This window comes from Penicillium maclennaniae (assembly GCF_028827695.1).
Source record: "Penicillium maclennaniae strain IBT 15551 chromosome Unknown utg000001l:1.0-3280838.0:1.0-3283122.0, whole genome shotgun sequence".
Classification (NCBI taxonomy): domain Eukaryota; kingdom Fungi; phylum Ascomycota; class Eurotiomycetes; order Eurotiales; family Aspergillaceae; genus Penicillium; species Penicillium maclennaniae.
The window spans coordinates 1,835,583-1,853,320 of NW_026623213.1; the positions used below are offsets into that span (position 1 = coordinate 1,835,583).

Below are 17,738 nucleotides of genomic sequence, written 5' to 3' on the forward strand. Positions count from 1 at the left end.
ATGGAGAATTTACGCAACAACCTCAATCTCAAGAAGATGGCTTTCATTTGATGATGATTTTCACAGATTGGGTCTATTGGTATATGGATGTATCAAGGAATTCGAATTCAATTTAACGAGGGTATAGTTGCCCGATGGCGATGCGTGCGAACGCTACATGACAATGCATTTGCTTCTTCTTGTCCGACTTCGCTCCTGAATGGTACGTTCATTCCAATCTTCAATGCGTCTCCGCCATTCCTCATTCTCTGATGGGGGTAAACTGGTTGGCTCCGTCGAGACCCGCCGACGGAAAGACCTTTGCCTTGCGGGGATGTCGTCGTCATTGTCGGCAACGTCCAAAGCGTTGCCGTATGGCTCGGGGATGTGCAAGAGATTTGGGGATGAGACTGAGTATGGTAGATAGGCTTCACCAAGCATGGTTGCTCCTAGGGATGGCATTGCCATTACGGCATTCTGGGCCTGATCTTCGGCTGGGTGAACAGCTAGGGTGGGCAACGGTTGGACTGATGGGTTGTGGCCTGTGGCGCCGGAGACAGTTGGTGTTGTGGCTGTGTGTGGACGTTGAGGCCATTGGTTCACTGAGGCGGAGCCATTCGCAGCGATGGCTCGCTGGGGGAGATGAGGAACCGGGGGTGCGTTCGTTCCTAGGAGATTGCCTTGTTCTTGGGTTGGGTCCCTGGGGGAGCTTGTGGAGCCCCTTCTTTTTCTCCCAGCAAGCCTGGCACCGGCAATAGTGCCCAGTCTTTGAAGGATGGCCGATTGAGGCCGAGGGTGGTCTTCTGAAGTTGGTCCTGCTACAGTGGTTTGAGCCCTTTGGATTGGGGTAGAAGCTGCGGCATCCCTGGGTATTTCAGGAGCTCCAGGAACGCCAGGAAGAAGTGTCTGCTGCAGATGCTCTGGCAATGGTGCGTCCGGGTCCTTTGAGTAAGGCGGCGGTGGTGGCACCCAGTTATCTGCATCGCTTTCATGAGGTGTTTGACGGTGACCAGGGGCATTGCGATATTGAGCTTCGTAGCGCCCCCGTATGGAAGCTGTAGCGGTGGCAGCGCGGTGAAGCGTCTCTTGGGAACGAGGCTGCGTATTGTCATATGGAATGTCGACAACGTCATTGCTTGTCGGCTCTCCAGAGATGGGAGCTAAAATGCTATTGTGACGATGGAGTGGTATTTGTGCCTGGCTCGTAGAGCGCTGGGCCCCTCTAGAAGGAGGCATTGATGGCCAATGAGCAAGCGACGACTCGGTATCAGGACGACGCAGGCGAGTTCTCCTTCTCTCCAGCTCGACCTCTGTGTCCAAGGAAGAATCCGGTTCCGTAAGTGTTTTTGCAGCTGTTTCGCCAACTTCAATATCAAGCTCGATGTCATTGCCATGCATAGTCCACCTTTCAAAGTCCAGGAGTAAAAGCCTTCCGCCATCGACAGGGACATCCTCATCGCCAAAGGCCTGCGGGCGTACACCACCAGGAGCCACCGCAACAAGTCTCCGCCTTGCGCTGGGTACTTGGAATGGCCTAACCCAACGAATGGTGGTGATTCCATGCATCTCGGTGACCTGGCGCCCGCGAACGAGAATCTTGGGTTGCTGAACAATTTTATCGAGCTGAGCCAGGTTATCTCGAACCGCTCTTTGCCCTTCGTAGTGGTGGTTGCCGCCAATTTGAGTGCCAGTTATTGCTTGTGAGCCGGGAGTGACGTTTGTCTGACTTGCATCTAAACGCCCCGGAACCCCATATACCCAAATTTTTGAATCTTGAAATCCGAATGCAACAACTTCTCCAGTCTCGTCAATTGTGGGAAGCATGGTGGGTAATCTTTCGCGTGTCTCTTCTGGAAGAAACGGGCTGGCAAAATACACGCAACCCGAATTTATGTTGTTGATTCTTATTGTTCTGAATGCCGCAAGCTGAATGTCATATCCTATGATCCAATTATCGTCCATTTCATCATGGTTTTCGATCAAGCAAGCGTGCGTGAATTTTTGGGCTATTTCGGGAAATAGGATTTGCGTTGTCCACATACGCCTCTGGACCTCTCGCGGCGAAGCGTCAGTCCCAGATTCCGTATAAAATGGGGCCGTAATGGCGACTGTGCCGTCCTCTGCATAATCAAGGGGTGATCCAAGCAGCGTCGACCCATCTGACGAGAAAGAGAGTGCATCGACACGTGGGCAACGTGCTGCGCGACGTTCGGTTGACAGGGTCTCCTCTCCGATAGCATGAACTTCAATAGAGTCTTCAAAGGATAAAGCTAGCACACCCCCAGTCGGAGAGAATGTCAAGTCGCGTGGGGCATCGTTCAAAGTGATTGTTTGAATATGTTTCGCCTCGTCGCTGTTGAGCCGATAAACATTGACTCGGTGCGTGGAAGACAAAACCGCCAAAAGGGAGCCATCGTCCTGGATCGTAGCACCCATAGGTCGACGACGGGTCTGAAATTCATGTTTTACAGTTACATAATCCATAGCCACGTCCAGAACGATAATCCTGGAAGAGCTTATGCAAAGTACCAACCGGCCGTTAGTCGAGAAGGCAAAGCGAAACACTTCTCCCTGCGGGAAGGCAGTAGATGAACTCATAGAGCTTGAGATTAGCCGCACCAGGGTCTGTCGCGGCCGCATAAATACGTCGAATGCATTCTGCCTGGCTTTTGCAAGGAATTGGCGCTTGAGGTCTGGCAGACTATCTGCCTCCCCGGGGATAGGGATAACCCCTCTTGTCCACGCGAAGGACGGACAATGGGCCAGATGGTAAGCATAGAGAGACGGGGACTCTGATACTCGCCTCCATTGCCTGTTCAACAGAGCTAGTGATGCAAAGGCATTGGCATCGGCGAGATAAAGAATGCTAGACGGAGTCAGAACACGCCAGCCTAGAAGCTCTGAAGCCTAGCAGCCCAGGATAATGAGGGAACGCACAGCTCGATGACATTCGGGGGCAGCCGATGGAAGGGCGCCTGTGTCGAGGCATCCTCCATGATCACCAGAGACACCCGACATGGATTGGGACAGGCACCACGAATGATGCCAGAAGGCTGTGTCAACCTTCACGCCGTCGCGTCGATCGATCTGCACCCTATGAATAGGTGGAGCACGTGAGTCAGCATCTCCCCGCATGGAGTTTAGCCTCAAGTCACTTTTTGGTTCTTATCGGCAGTGCATGGAGCTCGATTTTCACATTCTCAACTGGACTCATGATGAACTATACGGGTTGATCTGAGAACAATCATGGTCCCGTCTCCATAATCCACGGTTGTGAGCCTCGCCCTCCCCCCTCGATAGCCCTCGCCTGTCGCATTCGGCCGGGTCGTACCCCTCACTCGCCTCAACTCTGATCGGCCGACTCCGAAAAAGTCCCCGGGAACTTTTTCCCAGACTGTCCCCCCATCATTTCTGGTACCTTCAATTGGGTTGCACATCATGTCCCTGCAACCCTCCAGGTCAACTCGACTTCCAAGTTGCCCTCGCCCGGGTTCAACGCCGGAACGCGGCCCTATAGATCTCACAAGGTTCGCGCATGCGATCTCTGTCGCAAGCGCAAATCCCGATGCACCGTCGACATACCCGGTCAATCTTGCCTCCTGTGTCGCGTACAAGGGGCCGACTGCCATTACCAGGAGGAAGCCAATGCTGACGCCTCGGTCTTGATCACAACCGAACCCACGCCTTGGTCGGGAGCGCAGCCGGTTAAGCCCGAGCAGGTGTCGGGGCAGAAGCGCAAGCGAAGTCCCGACTCGCGTCCGCCCACAAATGGTCCCAGTCCCCATGGAACAGCCTCCTCGTCTGGTCGCCGAGAAAGTGACTCGCGGCGCAAGGAATATGACGATCCTCATAATGAGTCGGTGCTCATCGTTGGACCGATGGTTGCGGAAGATGCGCAGGTCATTGAGAAACATATGCCTCCAGAGCGCTCCAGTCTATCAGAAGAGCCCAAAAGCCACCCGTACAACATCTACTCGAGCGATCCCAGAAAGCCCGTGCTCTACACTACCATCTCTCGGCGGAGGAAAGGTATGCGCCAGGGCGTCCCGCCAGGTGAAAACCAGAAGGAGATTTTGGAGCAAATACTTGGCCCTTTTAAACACGACTTGGTTCGACTCTTTATCGACAGATTCAATGTCGCATTTCCTATCTTCGATGGCGAGCAATTCTGGGACTCATATATCACTGAAGCATTGGAGGATCCTCCCGCGGCGCTATTGTGTCAGGTGTATTCGATGTCTCTGGTTTATTGGAAACACACTCCAAAACTTGCCTGTCACCCGAAGCCTGACGTTCGATATGCAGTCAACATGACTGTGGCTGCGTTGCACGAGGAATTCTCTGCGCCCGGTCTGTCAACGATTAGCGCTGCGCTCATTGATCTAACCGGACGACCTATCTTCTCTATGACAGGAAACGCCATCAGCTGTGGTCGCATGCTATCTTTGGCCAATTGCCTTGGTCTGAACCGTGATCCGAGTCTGTGGAAGCTTTCAGAGCAAGAAAAGAACCAACGAATTCGTCTTTGGTGGGGAGTTGTAATTCATGATCGCTGGTATGACACTTCCGCGACAAGAAATTCTATAGAACACTAACGTATTGCACAGGGGAAGCTTCGGTCACGGCGTGCCACCTCAAATCGCCAAAACCCAGTACGATGTTCCTCTCCCTACAGTCGATGGACTTTGTCCCCCGAATCTTCGAACTACCGAGCGCGTGCGAGCAGCCCATTGTCATATCTTTTTGTGCAAACTCACCGAGATTTTGGGCGAATTGCTACCATTGGTATATGGTCTGCAGGCAAAGCTGGCACGCGAGAGCTCCAAGAAGCTGAGGCAGATCCGTACGGATCTGGACCTGTGGGAGGATTCCCTTCCGGACTGGTTGAGAACACCAGTCCCCCACCGTGGCGAACAAGTCTATGCGTCAAGCAGCTTACAGCTTGCCTTCCTGGCTGTCAAAATGCTTGTCAGCCGAGTGGAACTGAATGTAAGAAACTTTTTCTTATGGAGACCTTATATGGGAGTTCGCTAATAGACCAATCTCAGGAGGTCAACAATGCTGAGGCCGACAATCCCGAAGCACGTCGTTACTTCCAGACAGAGTGCCGCAGATCCGCAGAGGAGATTGTTCGTTTCATCTCCTCTCTGCGGAAGGAGCATTTCAAGGAATTCTGGCTACCTTGTACGTTGAGAAGTGCTTCAAAATTCTATCGTCAATCTAACGATTTCCATAGACAGCGCGTTCCATCTCACGTCAACTGCCACGCTCCTTGTGCGGTCCGCTCTTGAGACCGACGACACGGACGTCGCCCGGTCTTGCCTTTCCAATGTGGAGACCCTGCGCACAGTACTGCGCCGAGTACGCGAGGAAGAAGACTGGGATGTCGCTGACATGTGCCTGGACCACTGCGAGCGAATCATGCACCGACTTCCCGGCACCAGCGCCGCCCTTGATCAGACAATGGCCTTTGCAATGGCGGACAACGGACTGGTCAATCCAGCTGCGATCTCCCTGCCAGAGACCCAAACCAATAACGACATCGTCGACGACATGATGTCTATTTCTAATACGTTCGGCACGATGGACGGCTTCCCATTCGACATGACGGGTATCTGGGATGCCTCCGTTTTCCAGGATGTCAACTTGACTTAAAGAGTTTTTCTGATTATTCAACAAATCTTGATTCCTTATGCTCTTTCCTTTTGTCCACAGGGAGGAGGCGTGTACGTTAGATATGGTCCCGCGCCGTGACAATATGTATACCCAGGGTCTTCACGAACCCTTTCATGCAGATATTTCAACCTTCGAGTCTCATATTAAAGCATTTGATCAAATTTTTGTACATTGAGAATCAAGAAAACAACGAGAAAGACGGACACCAAACGCTATTTTACAGTCATTCCAAAAATGCTCAGAACGAACCCAGGGAATAATAAACCATCTAATGCCTCACCCCTTGCCCGTAAATGACATAACGTAAATCCCAGGAATGATGAGTAGGGAGATTTTCGAAAGCAAGATCGAAGATAAGAGCTCGTTCAGCTTGCGAAAGTCAGGTTCTGGCGAAGCCAATTTATTGCTGCTTACCACCAGCACCAAACACGCTGGTAAATGAGCCCTTCATGCTTGCCATCTGCTCTTGGCGGGCCTTCTCCTCTTCAGCAGCCATCTCAGCAAGCCACTTCTCACCATTCTCGCGGATCTCCCGCTCGATCAGCTCGTAGTTCTTCTGGCCACGCTCGCGGATCTGGTCCCAGAGCATCTTGCCCTGAGCTAAACCCTCAGAGGCTGAAGGCTCGCCGCTCAAGGTGCTGCCTGACTTCAGGCCGAGGGCACTGGCCAAGCTGCCCATGGAGACAGAGGGCTTCTTCTTCTTCTCCTCGGCAAGCTCCTTCTCGAAGCGCTCGCGCATGGCCTTCTCTCGCTTAGCGAACTCCTCGGGAATGGCGGTGCCCTCGAAGGACTTCAGGACGGGACGAACGTCCTCAACGCCCATACCAGCCATATACTCCAGGAAGGGGATGAGGGCAACAAGGGTCTTGTCCTTAGGGTCACCGGTCCACTTATCCAGAATGACAGCGTTCTCGGGCTGCAGGCGGGCGTGCTCCTCTTTGGTATCGATGAGGATAACCTTGGACAGGTCACGGTTCAGGTAGGCAAGATCCTAGTAGAATAAATCAGATTACGCAATTGTATCGCGAATGTTCGAAGAAACATACCTTAATGTACTCTCCATCCTTGTAGCGAGTAGCCTCGCGGAACAAGGGCCAGCGGATGATGCGATAGGGGTCAAGTTTACGCAGAACCTGGTCGGCCATCATGCTAGGCACACTGGTGAAAAGGACAAGCTCGTAGTACTGGTTGAGGTAGCGAAGGAAGTAGTCGACACCGGGGCGCTTGGCCACACGCCATCCGTGCTCACGGGTCCACTCGCTGTGGACGAGCAGGTCTTCGAGGCTGAGAACAAGAGTGTAGGGCTGGCGGATGTTGGGGTCCTCGTCAGGAAGCAGCTTGGGGAAAGCCGGATCTTTATAGTAGCTGGTGAGATCGCCCATGCGAGCCTTTATACGGGCATACCAGAGACCCAGACCCCAGCCTGAAGGCTGCTCCGGGTGCATGCGCTCCTCCTCCTCTGTCTCCCAGTTGCGACCGAGGTAACCGACACCGGCGACACCGGCGGCCAGCATCACGGCATACATGATGTTTGCCATGCGAGCCTTACGGCGATCCAAGGATGTCTCGTATCCTCCCTTGGGGATGTCACCACCGTGGCCGGCCTCGCTATAGTCATCGGTTTGTGTAGGGTCCTCGGTGAGGTTCAGCTTTCCTCCGACTTGCTTCCGGCCTTCAAGCTCGGCGAACAATGTCGATGGAATACCTTGAGTCAGGTCTGGGAGGGGTTTGTTGGGGATATGTTCCGGCCCGGGCTGAAAGAATGGTCAGACGAGATGTTCCAAGACTAGATGACAGGTTGTATCTCACAGTAGGCTCGGAGGCTTCGGTCTCAGGCTTGGCCGTGGTATCAAACTCGGGCTGTTCCGATGCATGCTGGCTCTGCTTGGGATCTTCGGCAGCCCTGTTCTTCTGCAAGTGCTCCGGGAGCTTGTACGGGGCATTGTCCTTGCCTTTGGCGTACCAACGGGGTCGCTGGGCAGACAGGGAACCCACGCGGACTGTAGAGGCAAGTACATTAGGCCTCGTGAGAGGCAGGACAGCACGACTCAGCATGACGATAGGGTGAAGCGTGGGATTGAAACCGTGCACTCCGTGTAGCTGAAGTCCTCGGCGCAGGTCGAGTTTCCCGCAAAAAAGTCGGAGCGCGCGATCATCACGTGATAGATGTACATATCCTCGGCGTGCAAGTTTCGCCTTCCTCTTTTCTCTTTCCCTCCTCAAGTTGAAAAAGTTTACACCCAGCGATAATTTGACCTTGCAAACCTCTTACATGTCTGTCGGGTTGAAATAGCTGGGGAGACTACTGAGGTTTACTTCTATCCCACTTCCAAGAGCCGCTGCGAAGGCTTCCATTGATGCTGCGGCTCCGTTTGTGGGACACATTTCTTTTCCTTTTTCTCTAGATGTTGACGCGACCACGCATCATGCTCGCCCTCTAATTCAATTATGACTCTTGTCCCTATATCCCGTGTCTTTCTTTTATAGATCGCTATTTCCTTTCAAACATGGCCAAAGGCAAGAAAAAGGCGCCATTCTCCGATTTCTACGATGAGACGGACTACGTCCCCGAACCCGCACCCCAACCTGTGCGAAAGTCTTTTCGGTTCCTCGATTTACCGTCTGAGATCCGACTGCGCGTCTATCATTTCGTCCTCTTTACACCGACAAGAAAAAGCGCATTGCAAAACAAGGCCGGCTCTGTGGGCTCCTCCGCGAAGAAGAAAAAGCCTGTGGCACCGACATCCCACCGAGTTGCGCTGTTCCTAACTTCGCATCGTATCCACGATGAAGCCAGTCACTTCTTTTATTCAAGCCAGATATTCCGGCTCTTTCCTGTACAAGATTTTCAGCGCATGCCAACCGTCCGCGCCATACCCCGTCGCTACCGGTCCTCCGTTTCGACGATTGAATTGATTTTGGGAAATAGCTGGACGGCACCACCAAAGTCGTGGGCCGTAAACCAGGGCTTGGGACTGCACGATATGACATACTTGCACACGCTCAAGATCTTCGTGGAGTGTGATCCGTCGCAGCCTTCCTTCGAGGGCTTCCGCATCTCCAAAGAATATTATACCATATTTGCCGGACGACTATTGAAGGAGATTCTAGAGCGACTTCCAGCCCTTGTTCAGGTCGAATTCGATGGTTATCCCTCGGTGTTGAAGGGCGGGTCTTTGATGAGCAGGCTACTACAAGAAACTAGGGCAGCACAAAAAAAGGTCTGTTGGGGTCCAGAGCGTGGATGGTACGACGGACAAGAAGATGATTACATCCCATACAACGACTTCACAGATGCTGCTCCAGATGCTGGAATCAATGCGCTCCACCCCAAGAGCCCGGAGCCCGTGCACGACCGGCTTGATACCGCGATTGATACGTTGGCCAACACGCTGGAGGCGGCCAGGATCGAAACATTAGACTCACCGGAAATTGCGGTACAGTCAATATGAGATATGATATGATTTTTGAACATACATTGCGTGGCGTTGCCTATTTTGAATGTATAAGACTACCATAGAACACTTGGATAGAGACTCAAAGTACCATTCATCAGTTCCACCCCCAATAGCACTCGAAAATCAATCCAAAAGTAGATTATGCTAAAATCAGAAACATAGCGCTGAAGTTAGAACTATTTTACCACTTCTCAACTTCGACTTGTCCGTATCAAGCCTTCAACAAGCATGACAGCATTATAATGCCGTCATGATAAGCGTACTTCCTGAGCCCGAAATACTGTACGCATTGCTTCGTTGTGTCTTTAACACTACGGGAATGAAAAATAAGTACGTCCTACTTGCAACTGTAGCTTGGGAAAGGGTAGTGAGCCACTGGTGGTATGAGGGGGATTCTTTTGCCTTTGGGCCATTTCTGGGTGTTGGATCGACTATATTGAGGTCGAGAACAAACAAGGCTTTGTATTTAGAGCGTTTCTGTGGATTCATGGACCTTCTAAATTCAAAGCTCCTCGTCGACCTCCATGGAGGCACCATTGGCTCCCTCCTTGGAACTCGATTGCCGGGCTACCGAAGCTTCCTTGTCAATCATCTGCCTCGAAACGGCAACGATGTTGTCCTCGATCAATTGCTGGCTGACGTCCTCGATGTCTGTATGATCATGTTAGCATCTATGTTGCAATTTGATTGGTAGAAAAGACATACGCTTCTTGGGATCCACCTTGCCCACATATCGTGTTTTCAGCTGCTCCTTGCTCAGCTCAGTCTCCTCCTTCACCCGCTTTTCATAGCCCTCGGCAAGGGTGACGAGCTGCTTCATTTGATCCACGTTGTGCTGGCCCTCCTCGTGGAAGTCATTCATCTGCAGAGCCTCGGTCCACACATGCTTGTGCAGATTCATGAGCATGTTCTCCTCAAGGCCTGTCTTCCGGTATGCAATCCCAATGCTATAGTAGTGGCGGTTCAGACCGTGAATTAGAGCCTGGATGGAGGGCTTGTTCAGGTGACCCAAGTTGGACGTTGTTTGACGAGGCTCCTGGCCCATGACAACGGTCTGGGGCTGGATGAGACGGAAAGCATCAATGACGACCTTGCCCTTCACTGACTGAATCGGGTCGACGACGACGGCAACGGCACGGGGTGTCAACTGCTCGAAAGATTGCTGAGTGTTGATATCGACGGAAGACAGCCAGCAACCGAAGCCAGGGTGAGAGTGGTACCATCCGACAACGGTCTCTGGCCTGAGAGCAAGTGAAAATAGTATGATTAGCCCGTGATCTCTAGCCTGCGCTTTGCCAAAAGTGAAGGCTTACCGTCCTGTTTGCCGAAGCATCTCCATCATCTTGGTCTGGAACACAGGGTCGACAGCCTCGACACTAACGCCGGTACCACTTTGAGGCATGGCAAAAACATCCGTCACGCGCACTGTGTACTCATCGACGAATTCACCTAACATCAGACCCATGACCTCCATGGGCACACCGGCGCGGCCGTGTCGCAACATCTTCAACAGAGCCAGGGAAGAAATGTGAACGGTTTCGGAGTTATCAATTAGATTGGCAGTATCCTATAGAATGCGCTATTAGTCTTGAGGATAACATCAATGTGATGTTCACGTCCAGCTTATAAATAAGCACAACAGCTGCGGAAGACACATAGCGAGATTGAAAACGCCCTAGGACTACTTACACCACCAGGGCCAGAGCCTGCGCCCATGCCCATACCCTGAGCGGCCTGCAGCATCCGGTTAAGTCGATCCATAGTTGCTAGATGCAATAGAATGAACTGTGATGAGGCAAGATTAAAGTGATAGCTTCCTGGCTGGAAGCTTCCAAGGGATCGATTTGTCTCTCCGAGAGAGAACTTGTCACAGCTTTTGATGTAAGCTCAATCAAGTCAAGTATCACAGAAAAGTGAATCAAACAGTCTGATAAGGAGTACAGTAGACGTGGAAGATTGGTGAGTTGCTCAGCGAGAGAGTCAGGCCCCGGGAAGCTCGACTGACGAAGGCGGTCTGAATTTTCTGCCGATTATGGCTCCTTCCCACGCGGCGATCGATTCTCTCCAAGCCTCTCCCGTGCAAGTTCATAGCAGCATGAGCAAGTCGTTTCTAGCCTGCTCTCGAGCTTGATTCCCGATTCGCCTTCCTGACGGAGGTACCTGGTACCCTGGTGGATATATATCGACCGCGTCACGATATCTCTACATCCCATTGACTCCTAACCCGCATACTTGCTCTCCTCCACTTCGTTCTGATCAACGTCTACAATCACCTCGCCGTACTCGACCAATTTTCCCTCACAATGACGAGTGGTATGACTGCTGGCGAGCCCCTCTCCAATGGGGTCAATCCTGGTGACAGCAAGAAGAAGGTCGCCTACTTCTACGACTCCGACGTGGGTAACTATGCTTATGTCTCCGGCCACCCCATGAAGCCGCATCGCATTCGCATGACCCACAGTCTGGTCATGAACTATGGCCTCTACAAGAAGATGGAGATTTATGTCAGTTCTGCATTCTTCGTTCCAGTTGATATCCAAGGTTATTTGCTAATGCGCAAAACGAACAGCGCGCGAAACCAGCCTCAAAATACGAAATGACACAATTCCACACCGACGAATATATCGACTTCCTGTCCAAGGTGACTCCCGATAACATGGACCATTTCTCTAAAGAGCAAAGCCGATACAACGTGGGTGACGACTGCCCGGTATTCGATGGTCTATTTGAATTCTGCGGAATCAGTGCCGGTGGTAGTATGGAGGGCGCAGCGCGCTTGAACCGTAACAAATGCGACGTCGCTGTCAACTGGGCTGGTGGTCTGCATCACGCGAAGAAGAGCGAAGCTAGTGGCTTTTGCTACGTGAACGGTAAAATGCAATCCCTTTGCTCAAATGAAGATCCAAAAACTAATCCTTCCCAGATATTGTTCTCGGAATTCTTGAGCTTCTGCGATTCAAGCAAAGGGTGCTTTACGTCGATATTGACGTTCATCACGGTGATGGTGTTGAGGAGGCCTTTTACACAACCGATCGCGTCATGACCGTCTCCTTCCACAAGTACGGCGAATACTTTCCCGGTACTGGTGAATTGCGCGATATCGGTGTCGGCTCCGGCAAGTACTATGCCGTCAATTTTCCCCTGCGCGATGGTATCAACGATGTCTCCTACAAGAGTATCTTCGAGCCGGTGATCAAGAGCGTCATGGAATGGTACCGCCCAGAAGCCGTGGTCCTGCAGTGTGGTGGTGACAGTCTGTCTGGTGATCGTTTGGGTTGTTTCAATCTGAGTATGCGCGGCCACGCCAACTGCGTCAACTTCATTAAGAGCTTTGATCTGCCCACCCTGATCCTCGGTGGCGGTGGTTACACCATGCGCAATGTCGCCCGTACTTGGGCCTACGAAACCGGTATTCTCGTCGGTGATAATCTGGATTCTGAACTTCCTTACAATGACTATTACGAGGTGAGTTCATCTCAATATCGTCTACAAAAAGCCGCATGCTAACAGGGGTTGATAGTATTTCGCTCCGGACTATGAGCTTGATGTCCGTCCTTCAAACATGGACAATGCGAACACAAAAGATTACTTGGACAAGATTCGTAGCCAAGTTGTCGAGAACCTCAAACGCACATCATTTGCCCCCTCGGTCCAGATGACTGACGTACCACGCAATCCGCTCTTGGACGGCATGGATGACGACGCTGACGATGTTCTTGATGATCTCGACGAAGATGAGAACAAAGATAAGCGATTTACTCAACGTCGCTTCGATCAATACGTGGAGAAGCCTGGAGAGCTCAGCGAGAGCGAGGACGAGGAAGAAGCCGCTGCCAATGGTGTGCGTCGTCAGCCGGGTGCTATGCGCCGCCGCAACATCACTAACTACCGAAATCTTGACCCTGGGGACTCTGGTTTGGATAGCGGCATGGCAACCCCGCTAGAGGCTTCATCTGTCGGCGACGGTGATATTGATAGCGCTTTGGATACAAAGATGACCGATGCCCCCCGAACGGACCCCGATGTGTCTGCTGCTGGTGCGACCTCGCAAGGCCAGGACACCCCTGTCACTGATACTGATCGAATGGTTGTGGAGGGTGAGAGCAATGGTGTCTCTGCTGCAGTTTCTCAGCAACCCTCGCCCTTGGCACACGATGAAGACACTGCTATGGAAGATGCTGCCCCCACGTCTGCTCCAGAACAGTCTGAGCGTACGAATGAGGCACAGGAAAAGAAGCCTGAAATTTTGCCTGTTACGGATGACGCATACAAGGCCCCTCTGTCCCCTCTTCGCGCTCAATCCCCTCCAAAGGAGTCATCTGCATCTGCAGAGAATGGACCTGAAGCCTCAGCTCAGGAGGCTGCCTCCGCTGCTGACTTGGAGGTGGCTAAGGCTGCCACGACTGAATATGTCGAACCCAAGAAGGAGGATTAATCAGCAATCACTCAAGACAGCAATATCGGATCTGGCGCAATGGGATATGGGCAGAAAGGTGTTATCGGTTTGCAGCATGCTTGCATCTTCTTTGATGAGGTTGGGCGTCCCGTCTCTCTCAATGGTGGACACGGGAGGAATGGTTGTTTCACAGGTTGAAATTCATTTAGTCCCATGTCTTTGAATCAAATGTACTTAGGTAGTCCTTGGAGATTGCTTCCGACATCATCTCGGAGTTGATCTTTGTCGGTTGGAAATGATGTTAGGTTTTGCCTAGCTCATCTCTATCTCTTTTCCTTTGGTTATCACAATTTCATCATGATTTGAATGTTAAGGGAAACGATTATAGACCTTTCTCTCTTAATCTAATAAACTAGGATTCGGGAAAGATGCTTACAAAGTAGACTATACAACATCGAAGCTGTGGATTATGTCACGTGATTGCTTATGACAGTTCTTGCCTGAGGTGTCAGTTGCGAAGTCCTGAACAGGCCTAGCGCTAGGGCAACCGAGATCCACCACAGCGGCGCCAAGATTTCCACACTACTCTGCGCACTAAGCGAGAAACCACTGTGGACGATTCTTTGACTCCCGACCTGACCTTCTGTCGCCAACCCTTTTCGACTACCGACAACCCCCAACAAGTCAGCCATCATGTCTAAGAGAGGGTAAGTCTGAACTGCTTCGCCCCCGAAATACACCACTACATACTTTGCGTCGAAAATTGGAGGACCTCGACCGTTGCAACGCATTCAATTCAACATTCAACACGTTGAGTGGGGGAGAATGGATTGACGACACATATTCTGGGTGCCACACGAGAGACACGAACATGAAAGCTAACGTTGTACTTTAACAGTCGTGGCGGTGCCGCCGGCAACAAGCTGAAGATGACTCTCGGTCTGCCTACGTACGTTTGAAGAATTTATCCATCACAACTGTACCCTCGTCCAATGAACCTTCGAACGACGCAACGCCCATTGCCAACTCGCTGCGGTCGATTATTCCCTCGTCAATCTCGATCACACATGACGGAGCACACCATTGAAATTTGGGGACGACCTCGACACACGGCATGGAACGAAGTCTCGACATCGAAATCATTGGACGGGGCCTACGGCTTGAGAAACTTGGATAGGAAACAATGACGAAATGCTAACGGTCCTCTTCGAACAGTGGCGCCGTGATGAACTGCTGCGACAACTCCGGTGCTCGCAACCTTTACATCATCGCCGTCTGCGGTATCGGTGCCCGCCTCAACCGTCTCCCTGCTGCCGGTGTTGGTGACATGGTCATGGCCACCGTCAAGAAGGGTAAGCCCGAGCTCCGCAAGAAGGTCATGCCCGCCGTCGTCGTCCGCCAGAGCAAGCCCTGGCGCCGGGCTGACGGTATCTACCTGTACTTCGAGGACAACGCTGGTGTTGTGAGTACTCCCTCTTCTCTGGGACGCGCGGATGTTCTGAGGTATACGTCTGGATCTACCGGATCCTCGTCATATCTCATCTCATTCTGTGTAACCCTAGACCCCTTGTGGTTCGACCACCCTGCTAACCAACCACTCCAGATCGTCAACGCCAAGGGTGAGATGAAGGGATCCGCCATCACCGGCCCCGTCGGTAAGGAGGCTGCTGAGCTCTGGCCCCGTATCGCCTCCAACTCCGGTGTCGTCATGTAAAGAGAGAGTTACGCGAATTAAAACCAACCAAAAATTCAACGATACCAAACCTGACTTTCCTTGGGACCTGGAAAAACGTGGGCTGCATGAGGCATATTGTGGAATGAAGAGGTCCAATTGACGAATCCACTTGTGTTATTTCGAGCCGGTCTTCCTCCCATTCGTGTTTTTCTCGTCGGATCTGGCGACTCGGACGTCTTCTGGAAAAACTTCTTCTTTTTTCATGACTCTCCCTGCGCATGTAGGAGGTTTCCTTTGGTCTCGAGGTACATTACGGTGTTTCTCGGTTTGGTGCCATGACCTCGACTTCTAGACTTGACAGATTCATGAAACTTATGATCTGTGGCTTGAGTATCCTCTTGGGCCCCGTAGCTACCCGGGTCTATTTTGATCTGTAACGTAGACAACAGACTATCACACATGTGCCCGCTGTCATCAAAATGTGGTACGGCACTGTCTCGATGGTATTGAAGATTTTACCCTGAATGACAAATATATTTGCTATGCTATGTGCTCAAGTCTAAAGCGAGAAAAAAAAAAGAACAAAGGTGAACGCTAATATACATGCCCAATCCATTCTATATTCAGAGCACCTTCCTCGAGACCGCTATCATCACTTCCTACTCGACTTTTCCAATTTCTTTCTTCCCTCGTGGTCTTGTTTCGCACGATCAATGAGTGGAATAACTGTCGCCTCGATCTTCTCACCCATCGAAGTTGATCTTGACTCTTTGATCTCCTGAGAACGCAGACCCATCCAGAGCAAGAATCGAAGAAATTGAACACCAAAATGGATCAAAATAATCACATGCACCGCCCACCAGATATGCTGCACACCAGCAGGGCACAAGGTCATCTCATAGTCCCATTTACCAAGCTTAGCATCAAACCAGATGGAAAGAAGACCAGCATTGCCACCAAACTCACCCATCATCGAACGAAGAGTCACCTCGCGAATGGAAGGCGCCTTTATCTCTTTGATATTAGAGCCATCGTAGCGTCGAGCGACCCATTGCCAGCCCTCTTCGGTCTCGGTCTCGGTCTCGGTCTCGGTCTCATTATGAGAGATATAATGCACAACGTCACAGCCTGCGTGGTCATGACCTGTGAGAATGAGTCCATGACGGCCATTTCCACCAGCATGCGCATTCTTATCACCAGACTTTCCGTAAATGCCTTGCAAAATCCCGTTCACGCTAACAAAGCTGCTCAGGTGGTTCTGTTCCTTCAAACCGCCGGCCTTAAAGCGCGGCACTCCGTCCGGGCCGTCTTCATCGTCATCATCATGGAATGAGAAATAGGGCTCATCTGTACAGATGCCTTTCTCCTTGTGCAAAGGCACGTGTGTCAGGAGTAAAGTGAATGTGCTATCATCCCCAACCGGGTCCAATCTGCCAATCAGGTCATTGAGGTAGGAATAGGTCTTATCCTGGACATCCTTAGATAAAGCAGGCGTGTCCAGGGTAAGCGTATTCAAATTGACCAAATGCAATACAGGGACCGTCCGCTCATCCCAAGTAGAATTGGGCAACAGGACAGGAGGGTGCTGGAACTTGAGATCCCAGTTGGCGCGGCCAAATGCACGCTCGAAACGCTCCATGCGCGCTTCACTCACGTCGCCTGCATACCCGATGTCATGGTTTCCCGCAACGTTGATCAGCCGTCTTGCCCAGGCTGGGTCGGCATCCTCTCCTAGTGGCTCCATGTGTCCTTTCACCTCCAGATCCTCATTGGCTTTCCCTGTACTCCCAATCTCACCCGTGCGTGTGATGCTGTCGTTCACGGGTACGGCGCCACGAAAAACACGGTTCCAATATCGCGCTCTACGCAATTGGAATTCGCTATCGTCAATCCATTGACTGCCCAGAAGATCCCCGAGCACTGTTGTATGCGTCGGTCTCGTCCACCAGAAGAGAGTGCGGTAGATGTGCGCAAGGTACCAGTCGTTGCCGAGAAGATCAATTTGTTTTTGCGTTGCTCGCAGCGAACGCGGTATATCTTCCGTGATGATGGTCCACAGACCGACGGGCACCTCGCGGTTCAAGAACGAGAGCGGCCACGGGAGCCCTGAGGCCTTTGCGGAGTTCTGAACTTCGCGCCAATGTTTGCGTATGCGCGGGACTATTTTCCATTCTGGCAGCGGGAGAGATGTGTCGCCTTCCAATTGAGGGTCTGCGAGAACTAGGAGCCTAAAAATAGCGGGCGGGTCGTCCGGCGCAAAGTTCGGAACTCCAAAGTGTTGAAGGACGGTATTGGCGAAGGGATACTGTTGTAGCGTCCCGATGAACGGGGAGTGGGTTTGCCATGGGGACTGGCCGTGGGCCAGGGGGAATGCGCAGCCTTTGAAGACCGGGTAGAGATATAAGTAAGTGAAGCTCACGGCGCAGAGCGGGTAAAGAACTAGCAAGGCGCGGTCGAGCGATGTGTGGAGGAGTCTGAGGAGTCGCATGGTCGGGTATTAGCAATATTAAGGGCGAATAATATACAGCATGGTGAAAGATAGGAAGTGAGCGTG

The 17,738-nt window shown here is 51.8% G+C and overlaps 8 protein-coding genes across 8 annotated transcripts; 4 read left to right on the forward strand and 4 right to left on the reverse strand.

Moving 5' to 3' along the window:
• Positions 1–153: 153 nt before the first annotated feature.
• On the reverse strand, positions 154–2,975 carry N7477_000712 (F-box domain protein; the record flags this gene model as incomplete). The annotated part of the gene is made up of 2 exons (XM_056962375.1): positions 154–2,845; positions 2,917–2,975. 2 exons carry the CDS (start codon positions 2,973–2,975, stop codon positions 154–156), a joined length of 2,751 nt encoding a protein of 916 aa, XP_056827378.1.
• A 399-nt stretch (positions 2,976–3,374) lies between these two features.
• Positions 3,375–5,634, forward strand: N7477_000713 (putative C6 transcription factor; the record flags this gene model as incomplete). The annotated part of the gene is made up of 4 exons (XM_056962376.1): positions 3,375–4,534; positions 4,587–4,968; positions 5,028–5,163; positions 5,216–5,634. Coding segments are annotated over 4 exons (2,097 nt in total), but the record flags the coding sequence as incomplete, so codon positions are not given.
• A 421-nt stretch (positions 5,635–6,055) lies between these two features.
• On the reverse strand, positions 6,056–7,710 carry N7477_000714 (protein translocase subunit TIM50; the record flags this gene model as incomplete). Its single annotated transcript, XM_056962377.1, has 3 exons — positions 6,056–6,646; positions 6,702–7,409; positions 7,465–7,710. The coding sequence occupies 3 exons, from the start codon at positions 7,708–7,710 to the stop codon at positions 6,056–6,058; spliced, it is 1,545 nt and encodes a 514-aa protein (XP_056827380.1).
• A 452-nt stretch (positions 7,711–8,162) lies between these two features.
• N7477_000715 (uncharacterized protein) lies at positions 8,163–9,107 on the forward strand (the record flags this gene model as incomplete). Its single annotated transcript, XM_056962378.1, has 1 exon — positions 8,163–9,107. The coding sequence occupies one exon, from the start codon at positions 8,163–8,165 to the stop codon at positions 9,105–9,107; it is 945 nt and encodes a 314-aa protein (XP_056827381.1).
• Positions 9,108–9,615: 508 nt separating this feature from the next.
• On the reverse strand, positions 9,616–10,874 carry N7477_000716 (proteasome regulatory particle lid subunit RPN11; the record flags this gene model as incomplete). Its single annotated transcript, XM_056962379.1, has 4 exons — positions 9,616–9,764; positions 9,819–10,354; positions 10,427–10,680; positions 10,803–10,874. The coding sequence occupies 4 exons, from the start codon at positions 10,872–10,874 to the stop codon at positions 9,616–9,618; spliced, it is 1,011 nt and encodes a 336-aa protein (XP_056827382.1).
• A 542-nt stretch (positions 10,875–11,416) lies between these two features.
• rpdA (histone deacetylase RPD3) lies at positions 11,417–13,548 on the forward strand (the record flags this gene model as incomplete). The annotated part of the gene is made up of 4 exons (XM_056962380.1): positions 11,417–11,617; positions 11,683–11,983; positions 12,037–12,578; positions 12,634–13,548. The coding sequence occupies 4 exons, from the start codon at positions 11,417–11,419 to the stop codon at positions 13,546–13,548; spliced, it is 1,959 nt and encodes a 652-aa protein (XP_056827383.1).
• Positions 13,549–14,202: 654 nt separating this feature from the next.
• Positions 14,203–15,223, forward strand: N7477_000718 (60S ribosomal protein uL14; the record flags this gene model as incomplete). Its single annotated transcript, XM_056962381.1, has 4 exons — positions 14,203–14,216; positions 14,408–14,458; positions 14,725–14,971; positions 15,113–15,223. The coding sequence occupies 4 exons, from the start codon at positions 14,203–14,205 to the stop codon at positions 15,221–15,223; spliced, it is 423 nt and encodes a 140-aa protein (XP_056827384.1).
• Positions 15,224–15,836: 613 nt separating this feature from the next.
• N7477_000719 (uncharacterized protein) lies at positions 15,837–17,672 on the reverse strand (the record flags this gene model as incomplete). The annotated part of the gene is made up of 1 exon (XM_056962382.1): positions 15,837–17,672. The coding sequence occupies one exon, from the start codon at positions 17,670–17,672 to the stop codon at positions 15,837–15,839; it is 1,836 nt and encodes a 611-aa protein (XP_056827385.1).
• Positions 17,673–17,738: the final 66 nt, after the last annotated feature.